The sequence below is a fragment of the Branchiostoma lanceolatum genome, chromosome 8 (genome assembly GCF_035083965.1).
Source record: "Branchiostoma lanceolatum isolate klBraLanc5 chromosome 8, klBraLanc5.hap2, whole genome shotgun sequence".
Classification (NCBI taxonomy): Eukaryota; Metazoa; Chordata; class Leptocardii; order Amphioxiformes; family Branchiostomatidae; genus Branchiostoma; species Branchiostoma lanceolatum.
This window is the reverse complement of record NC_089729.1, coordinates 21,039,445-21,063,449: the sequence shown is the minus strand read 5'-3', so window position 1 is coordinate 21,063,449 and position 24,005 is coordinate 21,039,445. Positions and strand designations below refer to the sequence as shown.

General features: G+C 39.8%; 2 protein-coding genes across 3 annotated transcripts in view; both read right to left on the bottom strand.

The window, feature by feature from the left end:
* Positions 1–812: 812 nt before the first annotated feature.
* LOC136439599 (procollagen C-endopeptidase enhancer 2-like) lies at positions 813–10,693 on the bottom strand. Of its 2 annotated transcripts, none has more exons than XM_066435039.1 (8): positions 9,115–10,693; positions 8,554–8,635; positions 7,977–8,204; positions 7,673–7,804; positions 5,684–5,920; positions 4,055–4,189; positions 3,110–3,412; positions 813–1,547 (listed from the first exon to the last, which is right to left on the bottom strand). In XM_066435039.1, exons 2-8 carry the CDS (start codon positions 8,609–8,611, stop codon positions 1,306–1,308), a joined length of 1,335 nt encoding a protein of 444 aa, XP_066291136.1. In that variant the 5' UTR covers positions 8,612–8,635; positions 9,115–10,693; the 3' UTR covers positions 813–1,305. The 2 variants fall into 2 exon arrangements, with proteins under 2 accessions (XP_066291136.1, XP_066291137.1); XM_066435040.1 differs by having other exon boundaries at positions 9,362–10,693.
* A 99-nt stretch (positions 10,694–10,792) lies between these two features.
* LOC136439605 (xylosyltransferase 1-like) overlaps positions 10,793–24,005 on the bottom strand; it is a 49,459-nt gene continuing 36,246 nt past the window's right edge. Inside the window, exons 6-9 of the mRNA XM_066435054.1 lie at positions 22,984–23,200; positions 21,865–22,041; positions 17,060–17,518; positions 10,793–16,748 (exon numbers count right to left, since the gene is read on the bottom strand). Of these exons, the coding sequence (XP_066291151.1) occupies positions 16,083–16,748; positions 17,060–17,518; positions 21,865–22,041; positions 22,984–23,200 (1,519 nt within the window). The 3' untranslated portion in view covers positions 10,793–16,082. The remainder of the gene's footprint in view (positions 16,749–17,059; positions 17,519–21,864; positions 22,042–22,983; positions 23,201–24,005) is intronic.

Sequence of the window (24,005 nt, the reverse complement as noted above, 5' to 3'; positions counted from 1 at the left end):
TAAGTCGAAAATGTGGCTTGAAATCAAGTGTTTTGAGACATAAATCAATTTTTTTTAGTATTTTCAAGTGAATTTCACAGTTTCAGGTGGTCAAAGACTGCAAATGTGTTTAGCCAGTTTTGACCCTAAAAGACAGTTTGTTATACAGAAATAATGCTGATTTTTATTTTGGGGGTCTTGCTGCAAAGTTGAAAATTTGGATTAAAAACTTTTTGATTAATTTATTGATCATCATTTTCATCCAACATGAGATTTCTTGCCAGTCAAAGTTTTCATCTTGCGTGGGAGGTTTCCCTTGCCACACATGAAACTTTACTTCACCTAAATCCGGAATTTCACATATATGCAGGATTTTTTTTAAATGAGGTATTTGGGGATATATGCTAGATGCAACATCATTAATACTGCCAGAAATGCAATTTGACAAACCAATGTGTTCAGAACACTGTCTGAAATGCTTCGATAACCCTGCATTCGAAGACAACAACATATACACAAACTTTCCACCCCAGAATGGGAGGATTTGAACTACGGTGTTCGTTTGCTGGAACATTAAAGCATTGCTTGCGACTTAGCCATTTGGAACTTAACAGCCATTTTGTCGTGATCTTTTGTGTGCCTAGACAAGTTAATATCTTAAGCACTCTCTTCGAACCAAGAAACGAACAACAGCTGCTTTATAAAGGTAATTAGCAGCAAGATCATTTTGAAGAGTATTCTCTTGGCTGAAAATGGTTGTGCCGCCCAAAAATACTGCCAGTCTCTACGTCACGGGGGTCTTCTAAAATTCTAATCTATGATGACAAATAACAGAAAAAAGGATGTTTTATTGATTTGCCAGATTGTTTTTAAAAAGTCCTGGATTTCGCTGTAGTAGTATTATAGTAGCATTATATAGGAAAACTTAGTCGTCTACCTGTTTCAAAAATTGAGGAAGAGCGCTCATGACAAAGCAAAATATAACGTTATATCAACATACTTAGAGAAACCAAACACTTCAGGCTTAAGACAGGTTGAAAACACTTTGCAGTCTTTGAATAACAAATTAGACAAATGAGTCTGTCTGATGATATTATCTACTAAACAGACTATACATCCTCACAAACTTGCAAACAAACATAGTACAATATTCAGTCTTTAACTTGTGACATATCTTATGCAAGTGAAACCTAGTCTCCGTCACTCCTTATGCCATTCAAGACAAAATGAGTTATCCAGTAGGGAATCTGTGGCTTTGTCTCTGTTTATGTACACATCAGTTCATAATTGTATATTGTATTGATTTATCATATATTAACAAATATACTACTGAAGTTCCATATCAGGGATACGGAAATTTCCGGGTCTATCTTGTGGAGGCGGGCTCTGATTGACAGTCCGGAATTTCTCGTAGATTCTTGACTCTTCCTCGCTATCGTCCTCTCCACAACACCCAAAACAGCAACACGTGATGATCAGTACCACAGCAAGCAACACCCCCCCCACCACGGCTGGCAGGATCCATGACTGTACGGACGGTTTGGGCCGTGGGATGGGATTTCTCCCAGCTGGCAAGAGAAAGGACATTTCTGTCATGGAGCAGAAGATGTGATGATACAGTTGTTGTCACAATTATCTATTATTGTAGTCTCTCTATATTAAAGCAAATGACTAAGGGACATAAATGTTTATACGAATGCAGAGTTATTTTATCCTTTCCCTTCAGTTGAGACATTTGTTTGTACTTTACAGCATGCATTGTTTTCTCACTATGCCTGTGCACAGTACATGTATATGTATCTGGTGAAGAGTTTCAAGTCATAGAAATTTTAAAAAAGCAACAAACTGTAATAGTACAAGAAAGGAAGGCCAGGTTCAAATGTTTTAACTTGAAAGTCTAAATCTTTTCCCCTTAGGCCACAGCAAGTAAAATCAATGGATGACATCAGCGAGCACATTGATTTTTACGCCTAATTTTGAAATAAAAAACAATAATTTTTTTATCCTTTGGCAATGGTCAATATACCGAAAACGGGGCAATATGTTTCAAACGTCTGTAAGTTTCAATGATTGCAACAATGTTCTAGATGCCGTAAAGAAGACATTTGCACATGTAGGAATGGTGAAAAATCAGCACAAATGTGTTGCACAATTATTGTGTATGCAAGCTGTAATACATGTGTAAGTTTGCTCCTCGTCACAAACTTACATGTACAAGAGGACACAGTGCAGCCCTTATACCAAACTTGGAATTGGAATTAGTCTGTCTGTTATTGCTGTGCCATTATTATCAATAACGTGTAATCCGATGTGCTTTTCATGAATGAAGTGAAGTACTAACAAATCCGATAACGGGGTCAGATGAAGTAACTAATGTTACCCGGTTTGAGTAGACCAATTTTTTTTCAATTTTTCAATTTTATTATCTAGCTGGCTTTTGAAGACAGATAAAAAGGTGGGGATTTCTGAGGCACAGAAATTCAGACAGACAGACAGGACAGCAATAGCAGAGAGAATTTCAGTTGAGATGAAGTGAGCAGAGCCAGCATTATAAGTCACAGTCAATCTGCCGCTTGACTCGGGAAACTCCAGTGCCCAGTGTACGGAAACCTTATTTCTGCGTTCTTGATGTGCTATATAAACCCAGATCTAAATTTAGAATGATTTTAATGTTGAGTGTAAGTTACTGTTTTACTGAATACAGGGGTAAGAATTATGTAGATCGTAATACCATGTTTTATCGCTTCAATTCTTCTTACATACTTTATGGTATGACAAGTTTGAAAATGTGGATATTTTTTTCGAACGTGTGCACTAAATTAGTAGTCTGCAGAGGATGACTTGTCATCCATAAAATTTACATGCTGTGGCCTTACATATATACAAAATGTATGTCTTGAGGGAAAAGTATAGCTTAACAAATATGTATAGTTATTTCAAGCCTTTATTTAATCCGAATAGCTTGTTTGGTATCACGATACGGTTTACTAAAAAATCAACGAAACCGAGACAATCCTGCTGCTTCATTGCGGAGGAGGTCACTATGATGAAGTTGTAAACCAATCACATGACCTGTTGAAAAATGCAGATTGGAAAGAAATTTACTTTACAGCTGGTTGGATTTATTTACCTGTTGTAGTCTTTGCAGTAGTAGACACTGGGATGGTTGATGTTGGTGCCATTGATGTAACATTAGTTGTTGGTGCAGAGGTTGTTGTTGGTTGCCTCCTTGTTGATGCAGTGAACAGCCTTTTTGACGTGGAGGATGGGGATGGTGTAGTTGTTTGTGCAGGTGTTGTAACTTCCAAGGTTGTGACAGCAGCTGTAATAGTGTTCCCACCAGCTGTAGCTGCATCTCCTGAACCCCCGCTACCAGTAACAGCTGACCCAGACACCCAGCCACCAGGACGGACCGTCGTGGTAGTTAGACAGTCTATCCAGACAGTTAAAATAATGTTACAAAACTGATAATACAATTTGGTTCTCCCTAACCCCCCTTCCGTTATTGTAGAAAGCTGAAATTTCACATGACATATTGCTGTAGGTCACATGATATCATCATCATCTCCGCCGCTTTCCAGTCTTTCACTGGGGCGGGTCGTCAATGTTATCACAGTCATGATAAGTTTAATTTTTGAAGCATTAAAGTTTGTAGTTGTTCTTTTACAGCTGTTAGGATGGAGTGAGGTGTGATGATGGTGCAGGTTAAATTCAGTCAGGGTCCTTAATATGTGGTGTGTTCATTAGAAAACTTCTGAAGACGTATTTATCATAGACCAAGAGAAACAAAAGTTGACACAAATTTCAGGTATTAAAGGACTAATAACTACATGTATGTAGTTAAGAAATGAAAATAACTTTGCTACCTGTAAAGATTAACGTGTGCAATTTCAGCTTGCTACAGGTATCGGAAATGGATTGTCATCATACATGTAAATACGATTGGAGCTTATAAATCTAATATGCAAAACTGTTATAACCCATTGTGATCATCATTACAAGACAACATTGAGACTATTGCTACAGTAACTTCATTCTGTATTTTCCTCCTAGCTGCCCATTCTCTGTCATGTACCTGTTTCAAAGAACTCAGCAATGAAGCCCGGTAACGTCCCGACTGAGTCAGTGGTGAACTCAACTGTCATCTCATGGAAGCAGGACAGAATGTCTGAAGGACCTGTGTTGGCTTTGCTGGAACCACAGTATGTCCCTGAGGAACAATCATAGTACAATCTAAAGTCCACTTGGTACAGCCACATTTAAGAAGAAATAAATCTTAGTGAATTTAAAGGGATCTGCTGATGCATCTTCAATAATCCCCAAGGTCTGCACACTTCAGATATCCAGGTGTTCAACAGTATAACACCTCAGGCCAAATGCTTCTGAGACCAAGATTTTTTTGGTAGTTTGGTTGGTTGTCTCCTGCCAACCTTGCTGGTAATGCAGAAACTTTAATATTTTATCTATGGTAATTGGAGGTGTAGGTACCATTAAGGCAGGTGAATACACCTGAATGCGTATTATGCTAATGATAACCTCATTTGTATAATTCAACCAAAAACTTTGTTTCCCGTACGGTCGAGGTAGACCTAGGAAATCGTGGATGGAGTGTGTCAGGAAGGACATGAAGGTGTGCGGCCTTACCAGCGTTAACCCCCTGGACAGAGCTGCATGGAAGAGGGGTGTGACGACTAGCCAGCTGCTGCCCACCCGTGTCAGGGACCCCAACAGCAGTTTAATCAAAATACCGGATACTACTACTACTACTACTATACGGTTAATGCCACGGATGTCATATTTGAGGTGCATTACGCTAATGAGGACCTCATTTGCATGATTTATGCAGAAACTTCATATATCCCTTACAGTAAATGCTACGGATGTCATATTTGGGAAATGTGAATACAACAGAATGTGCGCGATGCAGAAACATTATATTTCATACTTCCTTTATTAATGGAAGGGAAATATCTTGTATTTTCTCGAAAATGTTTCCTTTCTAGTCTTGCTCGGGATTTTAAGGAATCTGAAAATATTTTGGCACCATTCTTAGGGGGTTTATCTCTTGACATCTCAGTGACAGAAGCTGGCCTACAGTTAGCATCTTGACAAAGTGTTTCACCACCCGTGACCATTGAAATTTTCAGCATTCGGCCATGAGACCAAATATATACTTAAAGGTCCTGTCAACAGTACACATTTTCCCACTGTTGACAGGATCCCCACTGTTGACAGGATCATCCTGTCATCAGGGAACTTGTTATTTGACCCTGACCCGCCAAATGCCAGCTTTTTCAAATTAAAGCACTTGTTTCATGTAGAGGCCTTAGGATACCAGATAGAATCATGAGGGTTGATTTTACATGTTACCAGATTCACACAATGTACACATTATACTTCTGAATCAGCTTGATGTGAAACCTTTTCTCCTAAGTATCACCAATAACATTAAATGTTAAAAAGATCCATCGGATTTGTACCTTCTACCCTCAGCTGTAAGAAAGAATAGACTTTATTGGTTAATTGTATATACAATGTACATGTACATGCAGCTGACAGAAGACAGCGTGTGAGGGACCTAGTAACAAACTGAATATACAGCATGTAGATTATGAAAATTTCATAACATTACTGTTGTGCGTTGTGTGTTGTATAGGAAATCTTTCAATGTGCTTGATGGAGGAGTGGGAACAGAAGAAGCTACCTATCTCCATGCCATTTGCAGAGACCATCAGGTTGTCTGCTCCACTGCAGTCAAGTGCCGTTTCGACTTCAAAGTTTCTTGGAAAAGTCAAGCGGATGGATTTTCCTGTGACAACTGTGATTGTCCACCTACAGTAGGCATCATTGACGTAGTTCTCAGCCCCATAGAACATGGATGCGATGGCGCCCCTTTTGGACTGAGTCCAGGACGATAGGTCGTTACAACCTGAGTCCCAGCCTGTGGAAGAGTTCAAGAAGGTTCAGTAGGTTAAGCATGTGACCATGTTGTCATTGTGATTACTATCACAAGTACTCAATAAGATACATTGTAATCACTGATGGGAGATACCAATCCACAAAAACTTGTCCAACTGCCTAAATTTCTTTCTGGTAGTATTTTTTCTGGTTGTATACAGTGAATATGATAAGAGTCCATCCCAATACATTATGTGCCAGGAGACTACATGTATAGCCATTTTTAGACAAAAAAATGTACATTGTATTTTTGGCCTCCAGTGCCCGGTAATATAAGCAAATGACCTGAAATTTTGTACAGGGGGCGTTGGACACATGCCCACAGGACAGCATTTACACTTTAAGCATACATCACTTGAAAATTATTTGTTTGGGGATTTTTTGCCATTTTTAGACCAAAAATGCATACTTTCTACTCTTGTGCTTTGGCATTAAAACCAAGGAGGCCTTGTTGAAACCCACATGTATGCCTAGGATATGCCAGCAGGATGTAATTCACACTTCTGGCAAACACCACTTCAGAATTGTTCATTTTGAGATATTTGGACATTTTAGACCAGAAATGTCCATTCTTGCATGGAGAAGACATTTGCTTATGGAAAAGTCTATTTTTAGTGTGTGTTTTGTTTTGGAATGGTTCATTATGGAAAAGGTATGCCTGTCAGAGTCCACTCTTGATTCTTGTGGCACATACATGTAGGTCAGCAGGTTTCCTTGCTGTTTCTGTAGCAGGGTACAAAATATGTAACATATTTTCTTATACATATAGAGGTGGCTAGCCCCTCCCCTCCATTATTGAATTACAGTGTAAGGATTGATATTAGAACGGTCCATCTTTTCATGAAAGGGATATGAAGAGAAATATCCTGTATTTGCTTACAAATATTGGCTTTTTAGTCAAACGTCCTTTCCATACATATAGTGTATATGGGAGTGCCCATCTCCAATTCTTAGCCCTATGGCATAATAGTTGTAGACGGTAGGGACTACTATTTGTACAGCCTGCTGGTAGCACTGAGAGTTCATCTTCCATACTCCGTCTTACGAGTGCCGAGTGCTAGGCCCAAAACCTAATCTCCAAGCAGATCCACACGGGGCGCGAAAATCGTATATGCTAGCCAGAGAAGGTCCAGTCAGCCAGAGGGGCTGGCTGGAGCTTCTCTGGCTGACTGGACCTTCTCTGGCTAGCATATACGATTTTCGCGCCCCTTGTGGATCTGCTTGGAGATTACCCAAAACCTAACTGTTGAGCACTCCGCCCACTAAGTGTTACGGCAGGCACACATCACGTTATGTGCAACAGGCTGTAAAATGACCAGTGACAGTCGCAGTGCTCCTATCTTCTCTTTCAACTGTGTCTAAACAGGGTGTGGTCTCTGGTAGAATGCAACTTTGTAGAAAATGATGTAACATCTGACATATTTCATGTGACGTGAAAGTTATCTCACCTGCCGGTGGAATAAAATATGAAAAGCTGAATCAGCAGTATATGAATATATTGTTGAAATCTCTTAAACGGTAACGTTACAATTACTTTAGATACCAAAACGATGCTAACTTTAGACAGCAAAAATGATAATAACTTTTGTATCTGAATCATTTGAACCCACGAAAGTATTACAGTATCAAACTGTACATCTTTTGATTCTTAAATCTACGGAATCTTTATACCTTCCTTTTCTTTAACCCACGAAAGTACAATATTTTGATATCTGTATCTTCTGAACCCACGTACCCGGTTGAGCTCGTTCGAATGTAGCTGAGAAGCCCGTGAAGCCGGCCTCGTAGTTTCCCACCTCCATAACGACAGTCATGTTGTTCCCGGTGGACAGTAAGGCAGGCGGGACGACCGCGCCACAGAACTCCCCTGCACGTAAGGGTGTCATACAGGCAGTGATGTCACGTTTGATACTGACAATGTATCATTTCTAACTTCCTTTATCAAGCAACAGACAGAAATAATTATGACTCCCCTCCTCGGTGACAAGTTGTATGCGGTGAAGATTGTGATAATGAAATTAATCTTGATATGTTCTTACCAAGTTTGGTGCCTTGGCTGTCTCCGTCGTAGATAGTTACAGAGTCACCGGTACAACCTCGGCTTGTCCACGGCCAGATGTCCAAAGTGTCGAAGGTCAGGAGGACGACCGAGCCCTGGTTCACCTCCAGCGTCCAGGTACAGGGTTCCCGTGGGTACGGTGCCGGGTGATTGTCCGTTTCGATTGTACGGCGATTTTGTGTCCTAAACGTACCACCGTTCTCACACTCTGTTAAGATATAAATGTCAGCGCTGATCACAACGCAACGAACATCCCTGACAAGTCTGACTCTTTTACAAATTGCTAGAGAGCACATGCCATGTAACAACGTTAGGTCTGGTATGACTTTGTACCGTTACATCGTAGTTATCGAGTGACATTTTTCGTCCTTATCCACCAGCACTGATGAGTTGAAAAATGTTTCCTTTAAGTTATCTGTTAATAGTCAAGAGTAAAGATAAAGCTAGCCCATGCTTCACTATGCATTCATAACTTCCTCGTTCACTACAATATTTATAGAAATTCAATATGTAACGTTACAAGTTTCAATCCCGTTTACCCAACTTTCCGTACTCACCAGATACACCAAGGTTGACAAGGCACGCCAGTATCATCAAAATAGCTACCAAACCCATCGTGCGTCACAATTGTTTTGTGGCCTGAAATACAGAAATCGCGTGTTTTAACCAATTCTCCTATACAGAGCTTAACCTGCATCCCAGAATCATAACCTGCGCCCTAAAATCATCATATTATAAAGTCTGCTAAAGACCTCAACAACGTTACCAACGGTTAAAGACGTTATAACGTCGTGTCAAGGTCTTGTGGTTCGGTTGCTGACTTAAAATCTAAAGGTTCTGAGTTCGAATCCCCAGCAGACCACAATGCTGTGCCCTTGGGAAAGGCACTTAACACCAATTCCCAAACTCGGCCTAGGTAAAAAATGATTCGGCTAGAGACGTCCCTCGGATAAGATGTTAAATGGAGGTCCTATGTTGGAGGACAGACGTACATCGAGCACTATCACACTTCTGAGTAGAGGTCCATCCCAGTGAGGGTTGATCAAATGAATCTGTATGGACATGCAGCTTGTACTGTTCAGTACAAACCTGGTGTGTTACACCATAGGGCGGTTTACCTGGTATGCAATATAAACATATAAACTCGCCCAGTAGTTTTTATAAGTGACACCGTTCAGTTCAGTTCATCCTCTGTGAGGTGGCACCAGTATCTCACAAGTCCCTGTCGAGCATGTCCGAGCTAAGTTCATCCTCCTGACGTCCTACGTCCTCCTCGATTACTTTCATAAGAAACACAGAATGCTGCTAAACGAAAGATAGCAGCAGAATAGCACTGGGTTTTAGGTTGCCTGAAAATACTCGTACCTGGCTCCCCTTCACTGTCTGAGGTGTTTCCAAATGCCGGAACGACGCAGTAGACACCCGTGGAAACGTATGTTACCGATATGCCAATTGTAGCCGCCTGACCGTATAAAATATTGGGTTGACGTAACGTTAGGTGTTTCTACTAACGCTACACAAACACAAAGCACTGACGAGACACTATAATTGGTGCATTTGTTACACGCTTTTGCGTTTGAAGACGGATAAGTCTGTAATAAAACAATGCACTGCAGCAAAGTGTGACATGTGAATTGCGTACGAAGTACCTCACTCCAAAGTGAAACAGACCACGGCTTCTGTAAGACCCCTTACAAACTTTGGTTTTCATTTAATGTTGATTTTTATGATAATCTATTTTATGGCCACTCCGATGAATAATTGATGAAGTGTTTGGGGTTCACCAGACAGCTATTAACACATCACTCCATGATATTCCAGAAGACTTTGCTGACAGATTTCCAGTTCAAAGGACATAAATACCCATGCCACACCTTCTACATCATGGACCTGGAACCTACTCAGGTGAAATGCTCATGTAAGATGAGTCAGTTAAATCCCTGTCTATCTAAGAACAGTTAATCATGCAATGGCATACAAATCACCGGCCACACACATCTGTCCCTGAATACCATTCATACAAAAGCAAATATACCTGTCCCTGGTGCTGAACACGATCTTCAGATAGGTAAACACGCCTGTCCATGGTGCTGAACGCCATCCACACACAAACAAGCATGCCTGAACCCCATCTACTCACAACCCGGCACACCTGTTCCTGGTGCTGAACGCCATCCACAAACCAACAAGCCTGCCTGAACACCATCTACACACAAGCCGACACACCTGTCCTTGGTGCTGAACGCCATCCACAAACCAACAAGCATGCCTGAACACCATCTACACACAAGCCGACACACCTGTCCTTGGTGCTGAACGCCATCCACAAACCAACAAGCCTGCCTGAACACCATCTACACACAAGCCGACACACCTGTCCTTGGTGCTGAACGCCATCCACACACCAACAAGCATGCCTGAACACCATCTACACACAAGCCGACACACCTGTCCTTGGTGCTGAACGCCATCCACACACCAACAAGCATGCCTGAACACCATCTACACACAAGCCGGCACACCTGTCTTTGGTGCTGAATGCCATCCACACACCAACAAGCATGCCTGAACACCATCTACACAGAAGCCGGCACACCTGTCCTTGGTGTTGAACGCCATCCACACCCAGGTAAACACACCTGTCCCTGAACATGACCCACACACAGTTAAACACACCTCTATCTGGTGCTAAACACTATCCACACACAGTGAAACACCTATGTACAAACATAGGTGCAATTATACTTCATGAGTAATAAATAAATCATGAGTATGACACATGGATGAAACACAAGATCAATGTGTCAAATTTTTCTGTGTGTTCAGCTGTTTCATAAGGCCTCGTGTATACAGTGTCTTTGTACAAGTACATTACTTATTACATTTTCTGCACATACAAACTGCCATAAGAAACATTTCCTGCTATATTCTTCACTTACTATATGTTACTGATATAACAACTATTTTCTTCTTCAGTTTGTAACATAATTTGAGGTTTGCGGCATTAAACTGTTGCTCTAAAACAAATAGCCACAATGTTACATAATTCTCAGCATCTATCTGAAACTAGTATTCCAACAAATTATAGATATATCAAGCATTTCAAACAAACTCTCATTTTTGGAAAAACAAAAAACGAAATTGCAATGTTACAATAATGTTACTTGCTGTGTCACTTGTACAACAATGCTAGAACAACTGTTACACAGCTTTCTATCTATATCTAATACAATAAATCTAGATATACTAGCAGCAAAACATACTTTTCACATTTCACACTGCCAACAATAACATTAAAATGGAGTGAAAATTTGACCGCTTCCTTACACTAGTGGTACCTTCATGTAAAAGATGGTATTTTATTTGGCAATAGACAAACCATCCTTGGAATCTACACAGACGAATATAGTAACACTAACCCTACATAATGTACTTATACAGCTACCCACGCTGTGCTGTCAACTGCCATAATTCCACAGGGTACCCTAAGACATCTAGGGAATTACTGTGGCCACGTTAGAAAACAACAAATTCAAGGATATCTACTAACGCAGCATCAGTAATCCCCTAGGTATGCACACTTTAGATATCCAGGTGTTTTTCAGAAGGAGTGGATAACATCGTTATTCAAATTTGGCAGTTTTAGGGTACTCAGTGAAATTATGATAATTGATACCATTTCACAGTGAGTACTAAACAGATACTGTAATTTGACACTAGTTTCACACTTTTAAGGGGTGGTATGACATTGATCACTGTATGTCCAAAACCTAGGCTATTATCAGAAAAATACTGATATCAAAGTTGCCAGCTTTCCCATTATTTCCTGAAAGGTCTGTTGTAGTAAATTTACATGTCAGCATTTTCCAGTTCCTAATCTTTACAACAATATTTTGATAATGTTTTGCATCAGGTTGGAAAATACATAATAACCCCCCTTCCATGTATGTATCTGATGTTACTACTGGTGAGAGACTTTCACTGCAAAAAGGTTTTAAAGACTTTCTATGCACGAAAACAGGGTTTTCAGTATTCAGTGCCTGATAAACCTCACATCAGGTTGGTAAATGACAGAAAAACAAAGTTTTTTTTTCAACAACCAATAAGTTACAACAGCCAACCCTTTGAATGACAGTCTGTCACCTTCCCAGGGCTATACTGAGGGTTCTACTTCGTACTGCAGCTAGGTGTCGGTTATTGCCCTGAGGAAGGTGACAGACACTGAAACATTGGCTGTTGTAACTCATTACTTAAATAAAAATCGTTTGTTTGTTTTTCCAGAGTACTTCTTGGTCCATACCAAATCACAAGTGAAGCAGATTAAATCATAAAATCATAAGTTTAGAAATGATGAGGTTTATGCAGTAAGTCATTACTGGTTCAGCTGTATAGTGTCTGTATAGTGATAAATGTTTATATCACCCAATCAAACCCCTACCAGTCAGTTATCAAAGTGTCCAAACCTACTAGTCAGTTATGGAACCTGGGTGTTATATATGTGATGCAGAGTTGTATAACTTGTATAAAATTTGAAAAAATTGACAGGCCTCAATAACTAGTATCATATCAATACATCATTCAGCATATGGTACAAGCTTCATTCTCAAAACAAGCTTGCAACTGTATGAGCTATTGCAAAACATTTAAAAGATATAATGTTCACTGATACAGGAATCTTGAGAAGTTATAATTATTACTGAAGCAACATGATTCTAAAAATAACTTGTAAGCATAACTATGGAAGCTAACTCTTCTACGTCAACATTTTACCTTCAATTCTTGTTGTTTTATCCACGGCAGTAACATTAATTTTACACGTCATATCATTGGGTTTGGCACCAGTAACCTAATCATAAAACATAACATTACACATGATTATAAACACTTCACTCTACCACCCATAAGCAAACATACATATGTTCAATTTGTACAGCAAACTAGTCTGTCATTATTACAGCAAAAATATAGATATATACATACATATTTCTGTATAATATACAAACACACGGGGAGTCTATAGAGTTCAACGACCCATAGTACTTTGCTTCCTATGTATGGAGAATATCTTCCACCAGTCAGTTGTGATGGCTGGTAGCTTGATCCTTTTTTTCTTATGTAAATCCAGATTATTTACAAATTATGTCCATTTAATTGTCTTTTAAGGAAATTCAGTTTCCCTTTGAAACTGGCTAATATGAAATCTCTTTGGATTTACTATTCTGATTCTTAAGTTCCATATCTGAAGAAATATCAGCTTTTCCAAAAGGTTTCTGCTTTCTTTATTTGTCAATACTGGCAAATTTTTCTCTCTTTGCTTGAGACAACCAATGGTCCTAGCCATGGAATGGATGAAGCTTCTTCTTGTAATTTCCAGTAGAAATACACATGTACCACTTAACAGTAGAAAATGACTAGATGAACACATGGTTTCCTTCTGCTACAATTAATGGAAGGTGATGGAAGGGGTCACTATGCTTTAAATGACTTTATATGTCAATCAGTGGTGAATGGAATATACAAGATATACTTTTATGAAGCATGTCTGCTATATCTTTTTTTTTCACATAGTATGACTATAGAGAAAGGCATGCTCCTGTGGTGTAGTGGTCTGTGCCTCTGTCACTTACCACATCTGGTTCAAATTATTTTGAACCAGAAGGCCAGAGTTCGCGCCCGGGTAGGACATGTCTGGTTAAGAGGCGCACCAAGTCATACCAAAGACTTTATAAAAATGGTACATACTTCTGAAAACAGTATGGAAGTCAAACACACTCCACTGCCAGTGGACTAGCCCCCTGCTGCAGTGATTGCACCACAGTGTGGCCCAGGGCTATGAAACGGGGAAGGACACCGCCTTATACACCTTATGGTGTGGGAGGACTTTAACTTTAACTAAATGTCTAGAGAACACATTTGATACTGGAAACATTATCATCTTGCGGCTAATTTGTTGGGTTAAACCAACAGAAAAATTATGTTGCTAAGGCTGAAAATTGCTAAACAACTATTCACACACAAACCCTACAACCATTTTTTTCAAGATCAGCCCTAGATTTCTTAAGATCACCCACTCTTTCTGAGGGCACTGTTTTTTAAATCTTATAAGTATGGGTTTCAATGGGATGATTGCCAGAGATCAAAGTAAATTTTTGGCCCAAAGCAAGTTAAAAATGCAGCTGCTTAGGCTACAAAATTCATACAAGTATACAGAAATGCCTAGTGGAAAAAGTCTGAAGTCTGACAAACATTTGTTTTGCGATAAAATATGTTTCACCTGTAATTTATCTGGGGGTACTCTGAATATTGTTGATGTACCGGTATACTGCAACTGCTGCCTTGTTCAAATTCAATGTCAAGTTAACGTTACCAATACAATAATTTTTTGGGAGATTCAGAAAAATATTATCTCCAGAGCCAGAAGACTTGCTGTTGAGTACCCCTTTAAATCAAGACTTAAGTACCCCAAGTCAAGGCTGTTGCATCTTAAGCCTTCGAAAAATGCCCAGACCCCATTGAATGTAGAAAGGCTAAACATAAATACTTTATAAAAACAATATAACTGCAGTGGCAATTTGACATCCATATTACACAGTAACAGTAGAATGATCAATATCATTGTACATATTATCGGAGGGAAATGCATGTTGCAAAAATAAATCCAAATCAATTATAGAAAAGTAAAATCTGAACAGGTTAAACCTATTTCTTGTTCATAAAAGCAAATGTTTAGCAGGTAGATTGTAATATACTGTATCTGAATGACAAAAAAATGAAAATAGATTATCCAATTAAGTTTTGTAAATCTTGTGAACCTAATTACATTATGATGTGTGATGGGAGTTTTTCACTCACATTTTACACAGATCGCTATTCAAATAGTCATCATTTTTAGAAGTGAAAATGTGGTTGATACCCAAAACTTGTAGATAAAGATATATAATTCCATAACACTCGTCTTTCAATTTGCGGTGTTCAGTTTAATTTACCGATGAAGCAAACTAGAATTGAAGCATGTTCACATCATGGATACAAAATGACATTTTCTGTACAGTAACTATTGATTGATTGGGCAGGACTAAATGACATATTCTGTACTATTGTTTGATTGGGCAGGACTAAATTACATTTTCTGTACTATTGTTTGATTGGACAGGACTAGATAAAATTTTCTGTACTAACTATTGATTGATTGGGCAGGACTAAATGACATATTCTGTAATATTGTTTGATTGGACAGGACTAAATAAAATTTTCTGTACTATTGATTGACTGGGCAGGACTAAATGACATTTTCTGTACTATTGTTTGATTAGGTGGGAGTGAAAGACGTTTTCTGTACTATTGTTTAATTGGGCAGGACTAAATTACATTTTCTGTACTATTGTTTGATTGGACAGGACTAAATAAAATTTTCTGCACTATTGATTGATTGGGCAGGACTAAATGACATTTTCTGTACTATTGTTTGATTAGGCGGGAGTGAAAGACATTTTCTGTACTATTGTTTGATTGGGCAGGACTAAATGACATTTTCTGTACTATTGTTTTGCAGTAGTAAAAGACGTTTTCTGTACTACTGATTGATTGGGCAGGACTAAATGACATCTTCTGTACCATTGTTTGATTAGGTGGGAGTGAAAGACGTTTTCTGTACTATTGTTTGATTGGGCAGGACTAAATGACATTTTCTGTACTATTGTTTTGCAGTAGTAAAAGACGTTTTCTGTACTACTGATTGATTGGGCAGGACTAAATGACATCTTCTGTACCATTGTTTGATTAGGCGGGAGTGAAAGACGTTTTCTGTACTATTGTTTGATTGGGCAGGACTAAATGACATTTTCTGTACCATTGTTTGATTAGGCGGGAGTGAAAGACGTTTTCTGTATTATTGTTTGATTGGGCAGGACTAAATGACATTTTCTGTACTACTGTTTGATTGGGCAGGACTAAATGAAATTTTCTGTACTATTGTTTGATTGGGCAGGACTAAATGATATTTTCTGTACTATTACTTGATTGGGCAGGACTAAATGACATTTCCTGTACTATCGTTTGATTGGGCAGGACTAAATGACCGTGTGTGTCACCTAATCCTGCCGTCTGGCATGACCGGCCCCAGGTGAGACTTGGTGTCCGGGGAGAAACTACTCCACGTCGTCACTTGGCACTGTTTGACCATATTGCATGTTGGGAAGGGCGCCACGGAACAGACGTCCGCCACCGACCAGAACTCCAACACGAGCTGGTCGATCCAACTTTCCAACTCCCGCCCCGTTTTCCAACTGTTCAGCTTCGCGGCTGCCGCTAACTTTTCCATGTCTTTGAGTTTTAGGAAGCTGTTAAGGCTGATGAAGTCTCTGTCAATGTACGTCCCGTTGGAGGGCCCTGCATGAGTGGTAGCAGCTTCGGCTGCGGTGATGGGCCTGTTATTTTTGTAAGCCTTTGGTGCGACCAGAAACGCAGTCTCAGCCACAACCTTCCAATGATGTAACAGGTAAACATGCCACGCCCCCGGTTTTAACGGTTTCTGGAAGGGTGGGGTGTGGTAGGAAAATTCCGCATCTGGTTCTACGGTTAGGTCGTACGACGCGGCAATGGTGTTGGCGGGATCCACCCAAACGATGGAGACAATGAAGTTTGCGCCGTCAGACTTGCTCCACCTCTGGATGACGGTAGGGCTGTCGTAAGGGCCAAGCAGATGTCCCATGTTGCGGAAGATGCGCTCTTTCAGGTCCCAATCTGAGCCAACCTGGAGAAAAAGAGAAGAGAGATGTTGAAACTCTGATTCGGGCATATCAGTAACTTGGGAACATACAGGGTTATTTCTGAACAAGTGTGCTGCCAGCTGATACATTTGGCACAATAATAATAGCAGCCATAATCCAGCAGTAAAAGTTGCAGCCGATCTTAATATCATGGTGGTATTATTTCACAGGCTCGAATCAAATGAATATACTGGTCTGATAACCAGACCATCGGGAGCTCACAGTATCTTTCTCCGGGTGATTGCAGTGCTTCCTGCCTGCAGAATACCCCACAAACATTGATTGCCTACAGTACCTCTAGACTTAGAAGCCTGGCTATTGGTCCAGTCGGGTTGACCATTTTGTACATCTTCCTCGGCACCACCCATACTTCTAACGTCTCCTCCCCTCCGTCGCTCTCCACGTCAAACGTAACGATCACCCCTCGCAGCTGGTCCCCGCGCATGTAGATACTCCCCTCCCGCGGAGGGCTGATGACTGTGTACAGACATCTTCGGTCCATCCTTTTGCCGTAGTGCGACACGGCGCTCTGCAGCGACAGCTGGGCCATGCGAGCGAACGCTTCCAGATGTGTTCTGTAGGTGTCGGTGTGTTTGTCATGTGGATCCTTGTGATGGAAGAAACTCTCCCAGTAACTGTTGATTCCAGGCGAGGACGCCGTCAAATCGTTGTACAAGAAGAAGTCTAGCTGGTTGATGACGTCCTGGTTGACCACGGCCTCAAACTTCCGAGCAAAGAATGTCGGCCTGTTGGTCTTTGGAAAAAAACACATAATACACTGTTAGTGTATCATCATGACAATTGTTTTTGTTCTTTTCCATAAAAAATGGAGATATAGTTTTTGGCGTGTCTGTGTCTTTGTGTTTCCAGACTTTTGTAGTCAGCATAACTCAAGAACCTCTGGATGGATTAAGTTAATTAAAGGTGTACATGACCAAGCATAGAATATGCAGATGTCTAAGTCATATGCATAATCAAATATTTCATTTCATTCCAAACACTTGTTTTTCAATTCAACATCTAGCCAAACAAAAAACATAGGGCACACCAACTGCAGGGCTACTCCAGCAAAGCATTATCAGCCAATGGACAACTCCCTCTCCTTCCCAATACAAAAATGGATGGTTCCATTCAACCTCTGGCAGAAATGGACCAACCCAATGTTACCGTATTTGCCGCCCATACATGAACTATTCCAACAGCACCCCACTCCAATATGGAATTTGCCCCCCCCCCCCATGCAACAACGAACTCTTTCCAAAATATCCCAATGTAAAATAGACTCTTCCATCTCTAATGTGAAAGCACCCACAAGCAAAATTTCTAGTCATGTCACTTACATGTAATACAGTAACACAGGAGCCCATAATAGACATTTTTGGTCTGGAAATAGCCACAATGCAAAAATGAATAATTTATAACTGATGCAAAAGGACCTTTGCAGACCCCAGACGAAAATTCAGGTCATTTGATTTTAATACCAGCGCAAAGGAGCCCAAAGGAAAATATCACCCCCCCCCCCAAAAAAAAGAAAACAATTGTGGTGCATGCCAAAAGTGACCAGTGCAAGGCCATGCCAAAAGTGTGAATGAAGTCTTGTGGGCATACGTGGTATGTCCTCCACATACCTATACCATCTGTCAGGTCAATTGGTTTTAATGTCAGGGCACAGAAGGCCAATATATACATTTTCAATATTAAAATGGCCAAAAATTTAAACAGTTTGAAAGGCCGATATTCAAAGAATGAAAAAACCTCTTGGTTATTTCCTTAGTCAAACTTCATGCCAGCTTTAAGGTCCTTTGGCTCAAAAGTTGAATCCATTTAACCAAATGGCAGGAGAGGAATAAGGAGAATAAGAAAAAACATCTGGAAAAACAATTATAGTTCCCTCCCACACTGTGATATGAAGTGAACTATGGCACTTTTTAAACTTGAATCATGTCATTTTAGATCAATAAGTTGAAATCTAATATTTATGAATAGGAGACCACTCTAACGTATTCCCGGCATCTTGGTCAGAATTTCTGAGACTGATCAAGATCTCTAAATCTACAGATCTCGATCAGTAAGGCCGCTGCCATCTGACATATACATTTTACATGTAACGTTATATTCATACTGACAAATACACAAGTTTGTTTGTTCAGAACGGTGTAGTGCCTAGTGGCACATAGGGCAGCATGTTTCCTTGTTGTTTCAGTAGGGTATATCTTTACAAGGAGGGGTTGCTAGCCCCTTCCATTTAACGTGATTAAGACACTTCCTTGAGCAGGGGACCCCATTTTACAGCCATTCCGAAAGCCCCAACCCAGATGTCCCCAACCCAGGATTGAACCAGGATCTCCCAGTTAGCAACTAATTGGAACCAGGAGCTCAACTGTGTGGCTGTTATCAGTTGAGCTACAGTGACATCCCTATAAACACGTACAATAGAGCTAAATCAAAGATAAAACAGAAAACAAAGGTCCCCCTGCTAAACCTGGAATGGTTTGGCATTGCTGGATGAAGGACAGACACTATTATGTCACAACACTTTGTTATTCACATTCAAGTAACATTTGCTAAATAGTATAAAAACGATCAAAGTTCATTTTATGCTGAAATCTGTAACAGAATCCTTCAAATATGTTTTAATAGGCTCTTCTATAATTCTACTTGCTCAGTTGTATACCATTGACTATTGGACCAATTGAAGTTTAAGTTTAAACTTTGAACAATTGAGCTGCTTGTTTACAGAATGATGACTGTTGCACAGTGAACAGAGGGTGTGAATCTACAGTATTGATTATACCAAATAAGGTGGAACCCACAGTAGGTCCAACATTATACCAAATAAGGTGGAACCCACAGTAGGTCCAACATTATACCAAATACAGTGGAGCCTACAGTACAGTAGGTCCTACATTATACCAAACACAGTGGAGCCTACAGTAGGTCCTACATTATACCAAACACAGTGGAACCTACAGTAGGTCCTACATTATTGAAAAACATCCTGAAAGCAACAGACTGGAAACAGGGGCAGGTCTTCCTACCTGTAGCACTGTTTGGAAGAAAGACTGGGGAGAAACAAGAAAATGCACTGTAGTCCAAAGAAACCAAATTCTTTCTTTTCACTGCTTACAAAACATAAAGCATGTTCTAAAGTAGTAAACAATTATCTATTCATAATCCTAACTGGGAATTGGTTAAGATTGTAATTTAATTACTGCTTTAAACTTGTTTGTAACTTTTGGAAAAGAAACTAGAATTTGGATTAAAATACCCGTCCTTCCCAATGTAATGAAAAGTTTCCCAGAAGCCCCAACTACAGTGGACTCAATCTTTAAACTGTGGCAGCTAGATATCACTTTGTATAACGTTTACTGGTACATTAAACTCCATTAATATGTGCTTTTATTTCTCAGCAGTGGTCCATTCCACAAATAAAACTACTGACAAATGAAGTACAAATAAATTAGCGAGTAGTTACAGAATTAACATCAATGGAAAATAAATGATTTTGTAATGTTTGTAATTCACCTTTTAGTGATGACAACTGACAACACCAATTACCAGAATGATTAATTTTTTTGCTTTTTATATAATGCGCAAGATAGAATATTCATCAAACATGATCATAATTTTCCCTAATTACCCCAATGCCTCTCCAGCTTTCCCCTCCTGGCCGGAATAGAATATTCCACTTTGGGGAAGAATATTTGAAATAAAAAATTATTCAAAACTTAACATAAGGGTGGGAGACAGGCATGCGGCAGCAATATTTCAACAAAAAATTCTAGAAAAAATAATTTTTGATTTGTTAGATATATAACGGACCTGAACCTTAATCCGACACTTTTGATAGAATGCAGCACAGAATCATGAATCAACAAGCGACCTTGTAAGTACATGTATCTCAGTGTTGGGTGCATTATGTGCATTACTGCACAAATGTATATTAAGTTTTCCGATTATCGGGCTGTGGCTGGAAAACAAGGCTTGAAAATAGCGTCCCTCATAACGAAGTCCCTTGGGAATTATGTTCCAAATAGAAGATTAATCCGACACAATACAATAGTATATTTGTTTATCCTTGATTTTGCTCTATACAATTAAAGCTGTTTGTCAATCTCTCCGTCAACCAAAAGCCACCATTCTATGTCTCTGGAAGTGTTCGGGTGATTGGAAAAAAGGCAAATAATGGCGATTTGGGGTCTTTATACGATCAGTAAATGCCGATTTCACCAATACTACCCGTACAGCATGTTAAATTATCGTCTTGTACAAAGGTTCTTGGAGAAAAAAAATCAAGAGCCATACATAACACTACATGTATACAACATACCAGAAGTGCTGCAGCATGCCTGTCTCCCACGTACACCTTAATATTATGTAGAATTTCTGCTTCATAATCAGCATTATTGGATTTAGGTTGATCATTGCAGTATTATTTCATTTCATTTCATTACTTGATACTGTGTCCTTCATTGTTTTATGCACCACACAAGTACCCAAGAATGTCCCCAATAACGAATGTGAAAGGGGCCCTTAGGACTAAGAAAAAGAAAAAATGTTATGTTTCCTGTTACGGTACTGAAGTAGGAATTCTTTTTCTGTTTTTCATTTCATCCGAAGTGATCCAACAAATACAGTTTACATTGCAAAACTGGAATGCATCAGGACACTGGGAATTTTAACATCATATTGTATCTATACAGAATATACATTGTACAAGCACAAGTATATTCACTTTGATAAACCAAACAAAGAAGTACAATGTTTACTACACATTTCTACAGTGTACATCAACTGTTCAAAGCCTTAATCTCTTAAGAGAGTGTGAAATACAGTAAGTCTACAAAAAAATGTGCAAGACCTGCATGATGGATTCTGTAATTCTCATCACTGAGATGTCTGATCAAAATCTTAATATGTACCTTGTTATAGCAGTTGACCAAAAATAGGCTAGGATTGGGAGTTTTTGCTAGGGTAACCGGAAATATTTTTCCCTCAGCCTTATGGCCTTTTTTGCCACAGTGAGTAATCTATATATGATATGCTTGGAATAATGTCACGTCTCCAACACCTCAAAAATGACTGCCAACGCTGACGTACCTGTAGCTTGTGGAAGTCGTCAGGTTTGAAGTCGTTGGGAGAACAGCCACACCAGTCCACGATGTGTTTGTACTGACACTTACAGCCAAGCTTACGGTTCCAGTTGGTGATGCGCAGGTTGTTGTCCACCATGGACAGGCACATGGCACTATTCTCCAACACTGTGTGGAAGAACGACTGGAAGGTAGGGGGAGGGGGGTAAGTACCATTCACCTGACTGGTTCTAAATACAGCCTGGTTATCCACCAGGAGTTACAGGGGGATTCAACAGCAGAGAAGTGTTCTCAGAATGATTCTGTAGGAAATACTTTTCTGAATCCAAAAAGATAATTGTAGACAATATGACATTGAATTTGGACTTGGCAAAAGTTGCATTATACAGCATCAATATTCTGATAATCCCCCACCCACCCCCAAGTAACCAAAATTGACAATTTCTGGCAACCATCCCAATGTTTGTAGGGTGAATATCTGTTCTACAATTTTCAACTTAATTCTTAATTTGCATTGACCCAAAAATTGACCTGGATCTTTAGCAATTATCCCAAAGGAACCAATGCTTAAGGCATGATTCCCATCATGCACCACACTTAAATGAGTCTGCATGGAGGGACACTACTCACTTACTGCATTTTGGTTCATTTTATGTTCATCTGTGATTAGTCAGGATATTAACTATAAAGCCATACCAATTTGAATATAATCATGGATGACAACAACAAATCTGATGCAAGCGTGTGAAGAAAAAATATTGGGGGAAAAAAGGAGTAATGTTGCTTTCATCATGAAAGTGCTAAAAAGGAAGGTTGAACAAAGGACTGAACACAGAACATAGTTTTTGTTCTAAGACTTTCACATCTTCTTCTTTGACTTTGGGATTGACTTCAATCATTCTATAATATCAGTATCCGTTTTCTATTTTTTTGCAATTTACGGCATATATATGCTCATTTTCAGCTTCCTTGTACGACTTACAGTATGGTAAACTTCTTCTTTTCAAACGGACGAATTGATGGACCCGCAGATGTCATCCATATAATCAAATCAGTGTGGCCTGACTAGAATGGCTCCAAGGTGAATAGAAGACAATGCCATGAGAGTATAGGAAGCAGACTGCACCTCTGCAGGAAGAAGTGTGTACTTGTAGAAGTGTTTCAAACTTGTGACCAGTTCGTCATCGGACGACGTGACATAGTCGCAGAAGGCGCGGTTCAGCGCCACCCAGTCACTGCCGCCGTCGATGAGGATTCCCTCGGGAATCTTGCGGTCCCCGAGTCGCCACATGTGCGTGTCGCACTCGAAAAACACCCGATCCAATCCCTGCTTCTTGATGAACCTGCAGACAAAGCATGAAGATGTCAGGACAATGTTCTACATGTAGGTAACTGATGCCTGTTGACCCTCTATTCCTTAAAAGGACTCCTGGAGCTACATGTACCTCCAGCCTGCAATCCATCCTATTCTAGCTCCTATCCACACTTCTGATCAGTTCACCAATCAATAAGTCTGTTACCGGTTATTGTTTGACATTTGAATAGTAGCCTGAAATATAAGCAAGAGCTCTGATTGACTCCAGTCACAGTATTGTAAAAAGGATCAAATATGCATCCGAAAATTTCAAATCCCTGTAACACTGCTTCTAGGAACATTAGATACTTGATCTAATTGTGAAATTAAGAACCAAAGTTTTAATAAACACTGGTCAGTTCAAATTGGGGAGTTCACTTTCCTGATTTCAAGGCAGCCATCTTGGAATTCCAATTTTCCAACTTTTTTTTTACTAAGTTTACAGTTTAATTTCATATATTTTGAAAGAGCATGATGTCCCATACATTATGGTGCCTTTGATTTGGTCCTAACATGGAAAGCTATGAAGATATTTCTTTTAGAAAGTTGCCCAACCCATACCATCATTAGTTGGACCTGGTGACACAATACCACCCCAGACCTGGTTAGACTTGGCCCATACTGGCCTGATAGTGGACAGACAATGATCCATCCTAATGAATGCTATGCAAATGAGTAGAAAATGGGTCCTTCCACTCAGTTGAATACACTTGCAGAATCACCAGATTTCCAGTACAATGGGCGGGCTTGGGTTCAATGGGCTCAGTGATTAGAGGTGTCATTGCCCACTGTGA

Excerpts from the sequence above, each read along its gene's own strand:
- LOC136439599 (XM_066435039.1), bottom strand. The coding sequence starts at position 8,611 with ATGGGTTTGGTAGCTATTTTGATGATACTGGCGTGCCTTGTCAACCTT. Across the intron at positions 7,805-7,976 it reads CAGCCAAGGCACCAAACTTG|GGGAGTTCTGTGGCGCGGTC; the intron begins GTAAGAACATAT and ends CCTTACGTGCAG. Across the intron at positions 4,190-5,683 it reads TGCAAATGGCATGGAGATAG|GGACATACTGTGGTTCCAGC; the intron begins GTAGCTTCTTCT and ends ATTGTTCCTCAG.